The 13,207-nt window shown below is 59.1% G+C and overlaps 1 protein-coding gene across 5 annotated transcripts in view; it reads left to right on the forward strand.

The window, feature by feature from the left end:
* Positions 1-7,480, forward strand: part of PACSIN2 (protein kinase C and casein kinase substrate in neurons 2) — an 85,104-nt gene extending 77,624 nt beyond the window's left edge. For 2 of the 5 annotated variants that reach the window (XM_040490632.1, XM_040490633.1), the window contains 3 exons: positions 2,113-2,235; positions 2,646-2,842; positions 5,730-7,480. In XM_040490632.1, coding sequence (XP_040346566.1) covers positions 2,113-2,235; positions 2,646-2,842; positions 5,730-5,842 — 433 coding nt within the window. In that variant the 3' untranslated portion in view covers positions 5,843-7,480. The remainder of the gene's footprint in view (positions 1-2,112; positions 2,236-2,645; positions 2,843-5,729) is intronic. The other 3 variants (XM_040490634.1, XM_040490635.1, XM_040490636.1) reach the window with 2 other exon arrangements.
* Positions 7,481-13,207: the final 5,727 nt, after the last annotated feature.

Genomic DNA, 13,207 nt, shown 5'->3' on the forward strand with positions numbered 1-13,207 from the left:
GCCACAGCTGTGGAAGGACCCAGAGAAGGGAGCCTTTGCCACAGACATGCTTCTGGCCCCAAGTGAGGGCGGGAGCTGATGTCAGGGGCTGGTCGTTGTGGATCTCCACTGGCACACGGGCAGGTGGAAGTCGCTGTTGTGGCTCCCTCCGGTGGGACCGGGCATCCTGGCCAGGTTGCTTCCCTGTGCCGTGTGCAGGGGCCTGATTTGGGAGTGGGGGGCAGCACAGGACAGCATTGTCACGTGTCCCACCCACCCCCTCCTTTTTTTTTTGAGAGCGAGAGAGACAGAATGTGAGTGGGGGAGGGGCAGAGAGAGAGGGAGACAAATAACCTGAAGCAGACTCCAGGCTCCAAGCTGTCAGCACAGAGCCCGACGTGGGGCTTGAACCCACGGAGCGCGAGCATGACCCAAGACGATGTCGGACGCTTAACCGACTGAGCCACCCAGGCCCCCACATGTCACCTCTTTGGTGAGAGCGTTGGTTATTTTATTTCCCACGTCACTGTTTGCTGAAACCTAGTTTGGATAGAAGAGGTGATGCTGAGGTCATTGGAACCTCTGGGAAAGTGTGTGCTGGACGAGGCCTGTCCCCGGGCCTCCGCGTCCCGGCGGGCAGGTGTTGCTGTCCTCTGCAGAGCTGCCCCTCCCAGAGGCCACTCCTGCCGCACGGGCTCCGCACCCAGAGGCTTCCTTGCCACAACGGTAATGATAGACCTCACGGTTGTGCCTCCTGGAAGGGTCCGTGAAGGTTCTGGAGCCCTTTCTGCATCCCCGGGCACTGAAGCTCCTACCCGGGCTTCCTGGGCAGACGTGATGGCTCACCATTCAGATGGCTGTGCCTCCGTCTGGACAGGTGAACTTGGTGAAGTGGCCAGAGCAGTATGAGCTGTCCCAGGGATCAGGCCAGCACCTGTGTGATTGGCGCAGGGGTGTGGAGGGTGAGACACCACCCCAGGGGTCGGGGAGGAGGGCGTGGGAGAGTCTAGGCAGCCGGGGCCGCTCAGCACCAGCCCCCTACAGAAAGAGAAAGGTGCCAGGGAGGGAGGAGGGCCTGCTGGCCTCAGGCATACAGCCCAGGCTTGGGTCCGGTGCCCCTCGCCAGGCCACTGAGGCAGTGACTGGCCACCTGGGGTCACTGGTGGCATTTGTGCCCTGCCCCACCCCCCCCCACCCCCCCACTCTGTCTGGGCCATCCATCCAGCGCTGTGGGTGCCGACCGCACACAGTCCCCTACTTGGCGGCAGGAGGCGGTGCTGGCCCCACAAGCCCCACCCTGCAGCTTAATTCCACAGTCAGGTGCCGGGGCTCTTAGGGGCCTGTCTCATTTCTTGGCCATCCTGTTCTGCACCTTGTGCCCACAGTCACTGCGTCCTGGCTGTTGGCCCCCGGGCCGGGCTTGGACTCTCCAGTCTGTCCCCTCTGGGCCTGGCACCCAGTAGGCGGCTGATACAGTTGTGCAGATGGATGTTCTCTCTGTGGAGCACGAAAGGGCTCCTTCTTTCTTCTTGGAAAGGGCTTGGAAAGGGCTTCAGTAGGCTTTGGTGCCAATTTTGGAAGCTCTAACCCCAGAAGTGGGGAGGAGGCCACCGGACCCTTTGTAGTCAGAAGGAGGAGAGTGCTGTGCTGTGGGGTCTGGCGAGGGCCCGGGGCCTCCCTCCTGCTCTCTGCAGCAGGGCTCTGAGCCTCCCAGGCTGTCTGCTCCCCAGGCTGAGCCCCTCAGGCTGGCCCGCCAGCTCACAGCACCGGGAGCGGGGGCCAGGTTGGGGGGCTGTGGGGAGAAGCCGAAAACCCAGACATGACTTGTGCTCCAGCAGCAGCCTGTCCCGACCCCAGGGCTCCTGTTCAGGATAGCCAGTGTCCAGAGGCAAGGAGGGGAAGTGGCAGTGTCGTTGTCTCTTAGACGCCGTAAGTGTGTTTAGCCACCAGAATATCACTAAGTGTTTTTGCTAAGACCATCTTCCCACTCAAAAAACATATCCTCCTATCCGGGGCGGGGGTGGCCGATGTGTCCTTTCAGACCCTGGCCCTGTGATCCTGCAGCTGGGAGCATGCAGGCCCCGGGCGGGGTGCCGAGCTGGGGTCCCCTGAAAGCTGTCTCTCTCCCTGTAGTGACCTTAGTGTCCCGAGCAACCCCACACGGTCAGCACAGTCACTGTCCAACTACAACCCTTTCGAGGACGAGGACGACACGGGGAGCACCGTCAGTGAGAAGGAGGACGTTAAGGCCAAAAAGTTGGTGAACAAACATTTCCCTCCGGTTTCCACCTTGCTCGCTCTCTGTCTCTCGTCTCTCTCTGTCCAGGCTCCTGCCCCCTTGGCACTCAGAGCAATGCACGAGGCCTGCAGGAGGTGCCCGGCTGCCAGTGTGGACGGCCTCTGGCTCCTCTTTCGCTGGGCGGGGGGGCATCCGTTAATAATCCGTGCTTGCTTCTTTTCTGTACTCTGCTAACCCTCGTCGAGGCCCTCGCGCCACCACCACAGGGAGACAGGTGTGCCGAGGGGCTCCTCTCCTGCCGAAGGAGCCCCCTGCCCGGCCCCAGGGCTCTGCGGCCTACCCTGGCAGGGGTGAGGCTCCAGGCAGGGCCTCGTGCCTCTGTCGGCCCCGTGCTCAGGGCGCCGAGTCAACCCTTCCTTTCTTGCAGCGTGAGCAGCTACGAGAAGACCCAGAGCTACCCCACTGACTGGTCAGATGACGAGTCCAACAACCCGTTCTCGTCCACGGACGCCAACGGGGACTCAAACCCATTTGACGAGGATGCCACCTCGGGGACAGAAGTGCGGGTCCGGGCCCTCTACGACTATGAAGGGCAGGAGCATGATGAGCTGAGCTTCAAGGCTGGTAAGTGGGCTTCCTGGCGGGCATCTGGGGCGGATGCTTCCGACCTGCTAGGGGCTTAGGGTTTAGGGGGTGTCTTTGTTTTTCTAAGTCTGGGAAACTCCTGCAAGTTTCGTTTGCCGGTCCTCCCCGCCACATTTCAAAAGCAGCAGGTGCTCAGTGCCACACGTTAGAAGGCATGAGGTGCCCTGGTGCCTTTGCCTGAGGCGCCACCCCTTGCAGGACCGAGGACCGGGCACAGCGGGGCACTGGGCAGGACATGCTGGTCTCCAGCACCAGCCAGTTTTCCCAGCAGCCCTGGGGGGTCCCCAGGGGAAGCCTTTCTCCAGAGACGCCCCCAGCTGGCAGAGGAGCCCTTAGCCTGGGTCCTGGCCCAGACCCCAGAATAGCACTCGGTGTGCCCCTGGGCCACCTGGAGTCCCGTTTTAGGGTAGTGCCTTTTGAACTTACTCCTGCGGCCACATCGTATGTGTTCTGTCACCAGCACACCTTTGTTGCCAGTAGCGGAAACTTCTGTTTTACAGAACAGTCTGGATCCAGATTACGGGAGCCCTGTGCTGCAGATTTTCTAGCCTTTGTCTTTTATTGTTTTTTTGTTTGTTTGTTTGTTTTTTAATGCTGGTTGCAATTTGCCAAAATGGGTTGCAACCCTCAGTTTGAAAGAGCCTATCTTAGAGCCTTTCAGAGGAGGCCCACAGACGTGGGCCCACAGAGAGCCAAGCTCCTTCCTTCTGCCTTGCTCCCTCCTCACAGACACCCCAGATCCAGCACCTACCCCTCTAGGTGGATGAGCTCAACCAGCGCAGGCTGCAGTGTGCACTGGGACGGACCCCCGTGCCCAGCTTGTGGGGCGGAGGGCCGTGTCGTGTGCTCGGCAGGCCGGCAGCTGGCCCCACAGCCTCGAGCCCGGGGTTGGTCATCAGGTGCCCCTGGCCGCTTGTAGAGAGTCCTTAAGCACCATAACGCATCTCTGCCCAGTTTCTGAGATCTAGTGGTCATTAGCCCCTTACTTCATCTGTTCGTTGATTTTTTTTTTCCTTTTAAGTTTATTTATTTCGAGAGAGAGCGAGAGAGAAAGAGTGAGGTAGAGAGAGAGAGAGAGAGAGAGAGAGAGAGAGAGAGAGAATATCCCAAGCAGGCTCCTTCCTGTCAGTGCAGAGCCCATTGTGGGCCTCGAATTTACAAATAGTGAGATCATGACCTGAGCCAAAATCAAAGTCAGACGCTTAACTGACTGAGCCACCCAGGCACCCCCTCGATTTAATCATTCTTAATTCCTAATTCTTTCTGAGTCCCACCTATTGGATTTGCCAGCTTTTAGATACAAACATTCTCTTCTGCTCTGAGTGAATTGATAAAAGCACACTGACTGAAACCCATGCTTTTAATCACCGATTCATGTTTCACAGCCCGAAAGCTGCCCTCTTCACCGTGTCTGTTTTCTGTGTTAGTTGTAACGTGACGTCTGCCCCCGGCTGCCACTGCTTCCTCTGTCTGTACCTTGTGCTGGCGCTCGCTGCTCCTCGGGGTCTCAGGTGCCCACGGAGCCTCTCCCTGGCGCCCTTGCCACCCCGTGCGAGTGTCACGGAGCTGGCCTCGCCGTGCACCCGCGAGCCTGGCGGCACACAAGGCGGAATGAGGGAAAAGCCAGTTGTAGAAGCGTCGGCCCTGCCAGGAGCCCACAGTGGGGGGCGGGAAGGACAGGAGAAGGTGGAGTTTACCGCTCGCGATGCTCACCTCCGCCCCGTGTTTGCTGCTGATGTTGCCGAGTCAGAGTTGCACAGGGGCCGGTGCTAACAGAGCGGCCCCGGTGCCCATCTTGGGCGCAGCGGCTGCAGGAAAAACCACCCCCACATGGGAGTGACGGCAGCTGCTCAGTGCATATCGGCCACCACCCGGCCCTTCCCCGATCTGACGCTTAATCCTCCCGGCACCCAGTCTGCAGATGAGGAAACCGGGCCCAGGCGCAGGGCGCTTTGCCGGGTCTCCTAGCCGGGCCGACCAGCTCCCACAGGCTCCCCGCTCCCGGGAAGTTCCGGGCTGCGGGTTCCCACGGCGTCTCCGCAAGGTGGCTCCTCGCCCGTCTCCTGGCTCTGGCCCCCTCTGGCCGCCAGGCCTGGACCTTCCCCCACCACGGCCCCGACCCCACCTTTGGTCTTCATCCCCCTGGTCTGACTCCTGGAAGGACCGGGCCTCCCTCTGTCCCCTCTCATGAGTGTATCTCCTCCACTGCCCGGGGCCTGGCTTGAATTCTGGTTCCTCCGTGTCCGAACAGACCAGACGTGCATCAGCCACATTAACACACGCGGCGAATGGCTCTCATTTCACAGTGTTTGGAGGGGGGTTGAGGACAAATGCCCCGAGCTGGGCGCTGGGGACCCAGTGATGGGTCCCTGCCCTTCCCACAGCCTGCTCTGGACACAGATGAAACGAAAGCATGAGGCAGGGCAGTAAGTGCTGGAGGAGATACCAGACCGAGTGGGCCAGGGCCCAGGAGGGAGGACAGCAGGAGAGGGTGGAGGAGGGGTGGTGTGGACCCTCGGAAAGGATTCCTCTGACCTGGCCTGGGACAGTCAGGAAGCACGGGCCTGTGGCATTTAATTCTGCAGTGTCTGTGGGAGCTGCTTGTTTTAGGGTCACTGAGAGATGGCAGCCATGACACCTCTCAGAGGCCCCTGTGGCTGAAAGGACGGCTTCAGATGCAACCTGGTAGAGAAATAACCAGGCCGCAGGCCCTGCTTTGTCCCCCAGAGAATGCCTGCCCCTTCCCCCCAGGTCCGAGACCCCTCCGTGGGCCCAGGGTGGGGGCTGAGCCACAAGGGCGACTCTAACCGGGCGGTCAGCCTGTCACCCACCCGCTCACCAGGACCGCTCCCTTCTTGTCTTGAAGGGGACGAGCTGACCAAGATCGAGGACGAGGATGAGCAGGGCTGGTGCAAGGGACGCTTGGACAACGGACAGGTCGGCCTGTACCCCGCGAATTACGTCGAGGCAATCCAGTGACTGGCCAGCCGGCTGGCTGGCGGAGGGTGGAGGCAGCGGTCCCGGGAGCTCCGTTGGCCGTCGGGCCCGGGCAGCGACACCCCCGGCACCAGCCGGCCGTGTGAGCATCCGCTCCTTTTCCTGCAAAAGCTGACGGTTCCGTTGCTCTTGGCTTCATGGTGTCTCTCGAAGGCGGACGAGCCGGTCCTTTCACCCGGGACTCGGCACCCTTCCCGCACGCGGTGCCGACAGAGAGGTCTGAGCGCAGGAAGCCACAGTAGGACGGAAAGCGCCCCGGCCCCCGGCCCGCCCGCTGTGCGTGCTGTGCTGGCTTTTCACGGATCTGTGTGGTCTCGCCCTCGTCTTTCCTCCTTTCCTCCTCCGAGTCGGCAGTGGCTTCCGCCGATCCTCGCTCTGCCGATGACTTTCTCCGACGAGTCTCCTCGCCCGCAACTCAAGTGGACGCTTCACTCGAGCGAGGACTTTGAGGTCCTTCGTTTAAAGGCTGTGTACAGTGATGCTTTTTTTACATGCCTGTTCTTCCACTCATTTACGCTTAAACGATGGCACAGATTGATATACACCAGTCCTGCGGGGGGGGGGGGGGCTGGTCCCGTGCTGCCCTGCCCGGTAGGTCCTGCCGCGGCTCATCGAGAGGGGCGGGCGGCCTGGGAGGCAAGAGAGAGCGGTGGGAAGGCAGGCCGTGAATGCTGTCCGCGTCGGGGCGTCCTCCATGAGTTTCGGGGATAACCTTACGTCGTACTCCCCACGTCGCCATATTTAAAAGCTGTTTTCATCCTATTTGTGTTTAAGATTCTACTCTTGCCGGTTAATGATTTTGTCAGTGATTTGGAAGGTTAAAAAGTAAGACTAACTTTTCAAGCACACGCATCTGTAGCCGAAGATGCTTTACATCAGACTGTCTTCTCTTGGTGTATATCTGTATATATTATTTGATATTCAGAGAATCTAAAGAGTTCGCCTACTGTTTTAACGAGACGTAACGGCCTTTGACAGTGGGTTTACCTGAACTGCTTGAAGACTGTGACATTCGGGCACAGGCCTGGCCGGTGGGCCAGGCCTCCTCTGGGCTCGGGACGCGGCCCTGGGCCTCTGCAGTGGAGACAGCTGTGGGGAAGCGTGTCCTCGCCGGCCAGCTGTGGGTCCACCTTCTGACTAGCCTTAGTCCTTTCCGTAGCAGAACACTGTACAAACTCCCGTGTCTTTGCGGCAGCCGCAGGGTCCACAGTCCTCCTTTATTCCTCGTGAGTGCACGAAAGCTGGGTCTCACCCCAGAGCACGCGGGTCTCTTCTGAGCAGCCGTGGTCATCGGGAGCAGACGTGCTGGGGCAGGAGCCACACTGTAATGACAGGGCAGGGGAGGGAGGGAAGGAGGGAAAACCTTTATTTTGTGTAACTCAGACATTGTTGGAATGGCCGCCGCCATCACAAGCTATGCATTTTCTCAACGTTTCCAGTGAGCTTGAGGTCTTGCTTGGAAAGTGGGTGTGTGTCTGTTTTGTCATGAAAACTTACCAGCAGAAATCCTCATTCCTTTGCTACAGATCTACCAAAAATTGTCAAGTCTTTTCAGTTAGGAGTTTCTTTAAATGGATAGTATTTTAGGAAAAAAAATCAATAAACAGTTGATCTCGTGAGTGTGACCGTCTCAGAGCCGTGTGTGCCTCACGCTCCCGTCAGTGGTGCGACCGTGTCTCCGTCAGCATTTACCAGCTCTGGAGCTGGGCGAGATCCCAGGCACCGGACTGCTGCCCAAAGGGTTATTATGTCCCCTGCAAAAGAAAGAGGTTGGGGATTTGAGGCACCTGAACCCCTCAGGGTTTTCCCCAAAACCCGCCACGCTGTGGCCTGGGCTTCCCCGGTGTAGACAGGCTGGCTGGACCCAGATGAGCGACCGTCCGTCACCTGGGCTGCTGTGAACACACTTCCTGGGCCCTGTGCTCTGCTCATACGGTGCCTGCAGATAACATGCCCCTCTCCGGACGTCCCGCGAGTGGGATGAGGCTCCCCGTTGCATTTTGCAGCGGACACGGAGGCTCCTAGAGTCATGGTTACCAAAGGAGTCCCAGCTGGCCTGTGGCACTAAAATCCCTGTGGGGCCCTCCACCCTCCCTGGGGTGGCCTGAGTCGAAAGGGCAAGGCGAGAAAGAGCTGCCAGGGCTGCCACAGCCCCATACACCGAACCCTGGTAAGGCTCGTCCAGAAACGCGCCCGTTCTGGGCACTGGGCCCTCGGAGTCGGAGGAGCGAGGCGGGCGCCTGCTGCCGCAGCCCCGCTCTGCGCAGCTCAGGAAGGCGGAGACCAAGCCTCGTCACCCGATGGGCGATGGGGCCCCTGCTCTCCGCTCATGAGGAGTTGGAGCCCACCGGAGCTGCCCCCTGGCTGCTGCAGAGACGCGAGGTAGGACAGGGCGGAAGGGAGGGGTCGGAGCAGGCTCCCGTCCCGAGGCCCGAGCCGGCCAGTCCTGGGCACGTGGTGAGCTCGCGTCATGACAGCCTCAGGGGAGGCTGGAGTCCCCCTGCTTTGCATAAGAGGACACGGAAGGTCTGGAAACTCAAGTTCTGCGACTTGCCTGAGGTCCCGTGACAGAACTGCAGGGTTCTCGAGGGCAGGCCCTTCCTCGCAGCCCCCACTGGCGGCTAAAGAGCAGGGGGTGAACAGGGGGAACCCTCAGAAGTCAGGATGAAACCCCCTCTGCTCAGCCAGGCCCTGTTCGCAGCCTGTCCTCTCAGAGCTCCTGCAAGAGATCCTGAAGGGCCCTCCCTGCCCACCTGCCCCCTCCCGTCCTGGCCCTCAGGGAATCCCAACCCACCCCTCGCTTGCCCAGGCCAAAGTGGTGCCCGCCTTCCTGTTGGAGGGTTAGAGGCAGGCGTGCAAGGCCCCGGGGGCCCAGGAGGTGGTAGCTGTTACTGTGGTGATGAGTGACACCCCCCCTCCCCCCGGTCCCCAGCCAGAACCTTCTGGCATCCTTGACTGCCCCTCCCACACCTTCTGTGCTGGGCCACCGAGTCCTCTTCGTCCCTCTGTCCTTCCCCCTCCATAGCAACCGCCGGGGTCCCAGCTGCCTCATCTCCGGGATCACTACTGCACGCACACCACCTTCACGGGGCCCTGGGACCCTCTGCTGCCTGCCCGGTCCCTTCCCCTCAGCAGAGGGTGGGCAAGGGTATTTCAGCTCCCGTCCAAGCCCCAGGGAATGCCCCGAGGGCCAGCAAGCCCTGGCTGAGTGACCCAGGCAGAGATCCGCTCTGCAGCAGCTTGAGCTAAAACACTAGGTTTTCCGAGTTCCGAGCGGGCCCGTGTCCTGGGCTTCGCGGCAGGACCCTCTACCACCCTTTACGTGCCTGGTCTGGTGTTTGCTGGGTGACCTGTGGGCTTGGGCTGTGACTGGGGGCAGACTTGGAGGCGGCTGCCTACAACGCGTCAGCATACTGATGGGGGAGGTTGGGGAGGGTCCCTGTGGGCCACGGGACCACCCCCCTACTTGTTCACGGGGAAACGGGCCACGTCAGGGGCAGGAGTGAAATTCCCGCGGTCGCAGAGTGAATGGTTTGGGGGCACTGAGCGGCGCCTGACCCTGAGTAGCCCCTCCTGGCGGGGAGTCAGCTGGCCCTCTGCCTGGGTGATATTCACTCACCGAGCATTTCTTGAGCACCTACTGTATGCAAGGCTAAGCGGTGCCAGGACAGAAGCGAGGAAGGACACAAGTTTGCCTCGAGGGGACTCCAGAAGCTCAGGGAGGAACCGAGTCATTCTGACACCCGGGAGGAGGGGGTGCCTAGTGGACTCTGGAGGCCACCCTATAAGTCTCAGGAAATTCAGACAAACGGCCCCAACCCAGCTCCAAGGCTCTTGGGGGCACAGTACTTGGGGTCCTTGAGCTGTTGCCCCCACTTCCGGTGGGAAGCATCCCTTGCCTGGCAAGATGGCGGATGGACTGCAGACTGACCGGGGAGGACCCCCACCCCTGTGCGGCCTGAAGCCCGAGCAAGTGCCTGAACCTCAGAGCCTCGCTCTCCATAAAATGGGAATGATCTAGGGGGGGTGTCCGGAAGCAGGAGACCTTGCTGGACCGGTGCCTTGCCCGCTGCGTCCCTTCCCCAGACACCTGCAGGAGGTGTGTGCCCCTCTCTGGACTCTGTTTTCCCTTAGAAGGCCAGGCATCGACTTCCGGGCTGGACCTCTGTGGTCTCTGGTGGGAGTGAGCAGCAGGGCCCAGGCCACAGCGCCCAGGACACAGATGTGGGCCACTGGTGGAGGGATCTGGGGCTGGGATAGAGGCGCTCCGCTGCCCCAGGGAGGACAGACCCAGGCCAGACGGAATCTGGCAGGCTTGCTGTTGAGGCACAAGGTCATCCTGCACCAGGTGGGGCCACTGCCAAGCACAGAGTTCGAGGAGCCAGGCTGAGCCCGCACGGGCAGGGGACAGGCAGTTTCTCAGCCCACTGTTTCCATCCAGCCTTGGGCTTAACATTTATCAGCTACACGTCGGGTCCAGTCCTGAGCACCTTTCTCGGCAAAGGGTCATACAAACCTCCTCGTTATGTCTGAGCGCCATTTTGCAGATGAGGAAACAAACCAGAGAGGCTGACTGACTTGCATGAGGCCACACAGCAGGTTAGGGGCAGAGCTGGGGTTTCAACTCCAGTGCCTAACTCCAAAAAGCAGGTGCTATCGAACCCCTGGAGGACTCGTTACAACCCAGCTTCCTGGACCACGTCCCAGAGTTTCTGAGTCACGAGGTTGGGGGTGGGGTCCAGATTTTGCCTATCTAGCAAGTCCCACGGTGCTGATCCAGGACCACACTTTGAGAACCGCTGGTCCAACCAGCAAGTCAGAGCCGCCAAAAGTACCAGCGATTCCATGTATTCCTTGATTTGTTCATATGACCAGCGGATGCGTCTAACCCAGCTCCGGGGCGTGGAAGCTGAGCTCTGGGGACCCAGAGACTGATAGACCACGGTCTGGCCCAAGGAGGTGGGGAAAATGTGTCCAAAGAGAGCCCAGGGAGCAAGGGACACAGACCAATGTGACATCCCATCCCTGGCTATTCCCATGATTCCCATGCAAGGGGCAGGGGAAGGTTAAGGGGAAGCCACCGGGCAGAGGGAGAGCTGTCCCACCAGGGTCAGATGGGCACCTCGTGTCAACCAATGAGCTTCAAGTCCTCAGGTAAGCCCCTCCCCCTCATCTGGAAAATGGGGAACCGGTTCCTACCTTCTCTTTTTCATGATCATGCCGGGCTAGAGTACGACCCTGCTTGACAAACACACAAATCTGGGGAACACTGTTGCGGAGGCAGTCTAGCCCCGAATGTCATCCCGACTCAAGCCGATAATTGCCAAGGTAAGCAGATCTCAGATGGAGAGTCCAATTCCTCCCCGACCAGTCGCTGGGCATGTGTCCTTCCTCCAGACCCCGTGTGTTCATCCATGTATGAAACTGTATGCAAGGAGGCTGGGTTTTTTCTGCACCAAAATCTGAGAAAAGATTTTTGTTTCCCTGAAACTTAACAACAGTCTTACAAAGGCATAAAAATGAAGCTAGTGGTTAAAAGCGTGGACTATGAGGGGCGCCTGGGTGGCTCAGTCGGTTGAGCGTCCGACTTCGGCTCAGGTCATGATCTCACGATCCGTGAGTTCGAGCCCCGCGTCGGGCTCTGTGGGGACGGTTCGGAGCCTGGAGCCTGCTTGGGATTCTGTGTCTCCTTCTCTCTCTGCCCCTTCCCTGCTTGGGATTCTGTGTCTCCTTCTCTCTCTGCCCCTTCCCTGCTCTCTCTCTGTCTCTCAGAAAATAATAAATAAACATTACAAAGTAAAAAAAAAAAAAAAAAAAAAGCATGGACCATGAGGTAACAGTCCTTGTGCTCAGACTTGGTCCAACTGTGTGACCTTAATGAGCTACGTGAGCTTGATTGAAATACTTTGTCTCTCTAAGCCTTGGTTTGCTCATTGATAAAATGGGAACAATAGTGGTTCACATTTGTATTTCACTCTGTGCCAGACCCTGTTCTAACCTCTTCAGCGTCTGTTAACTTCCTGAATTCTACAGCAGCCCCATGAACTACGTGCATGAGATCATTCCTAGTTTTACAGGTAAGGAGCTGGAGGCACAGAGAGGTTGGGGGAACTTGCCCAACGGGCCACAGCTGCCACCCGGCCAGGCGGGCGTTCAGACGCGGGGGGGTGCAGTACAAGCCATGCCCGCTAGGCTGTGCTGTTGGACTGTGAGGGCGAGGAGGTGCCCGCCCCCGCCCCCCTGGCGGCGCTCAGCAATGGACACGTCCGGGACCCAGTTCCCCAGCAGATCGCTGCCTGACCGAAAGGCCCTCCCCTGTGCTCTGGAGCACCCCACCTCACTGTCACTGCGGGCAGGAAGAGCAAGCCGCTTGGTGTGGGGACTGAGCCTTCCTATCTCCAGCCCCGGAGCTTGTCTCTAGCGCTCTGGCGCTCGCGGAGCTAACCTGAAAAGATGAGATGACATCCATTCTGGACCATCCAGTGAAATTCAGGTTCTAGTGTTTTCGACCTCTTCGAATCCTTTGTGGAAAGGACTGGGAAATGAAGGAAAGGAGGAACGTGATTAGGGAGCGTGGGGCAAGCTCCCTGATCACAAAGTACAGGCTAACAGCGCCCCCACCCCCACCCCCAGGTAGAATATTCCTCGGAGACTCCCGGCCCCCCAAGAACAAAGCCAAGGGGTTTAAGTGCTTGCCCTGGTGCTGCGGGGAAACTCAGGCAAATGAAAAACTAAATTCCCTTGCTGCCTACAGCCCATCGACAAGTCCTTGAAACCAAGAGTGACCTCCCTCCAGGAGCTCAGCTGCCCCGATGATGACACTCTGCTGGGGGCAAAAGAGGGTCTTAGCCTAACATTATCCCCACCGAGGATCCTGTAAATGTACTTCCTTATCTCAACTGCCCCAGCATATATGCTGGCAATCCTACTCCAAGCTTACAGCCCCCCTCTCCCTTCTGCAGGGGTTTTACTAAGTAATAAATGACGTTCCCCTGGCCACAGCCAGCCCCTCAAGGTCCTGGAAACCTTGCTTCCAAAATACCTTAGAGATCTACTCTATCCCTGCCCCCTGCCAACCTGGGGGGGGGGGGCGTGTAATGAGTTACCGTCACGACCCCACCGCAGCTCTTCCTGCCCACGGGTCCTGTCCCCGGGCTTTAATAAAATCATCTTTTTGCACCAAAGACGTCTTCAAGAATTGTATCTTGGCCGTCGGCTCCAGACCCCTCCACCGTCACCCCAAAACTTCATCGGAACAGATGAACGAAGAACTACGTAAATAACACTGACCGCTTTGAGGAAAGGATAAGTAGCACTGTGAGGTCAGGTCCAGTGTGGCAGAGATGG

The sequence above is a fragment of the Herpailurus yagouaroundi genome, unplaced genomic scaffold (assembly GCF_014898765.1).
Source record: "Herpailurus yagouaroundi ecotype Mexico unplaced genomic scaffold, PumYag 182, whole genome shotgun sequence".
Classification (NCBI taxonomy): Eukaryota; Metazoa; Chordata; class Mammalia; order Carnivora; family Felidae; genus Herpailurus; species Herpailurus yagouaroundi.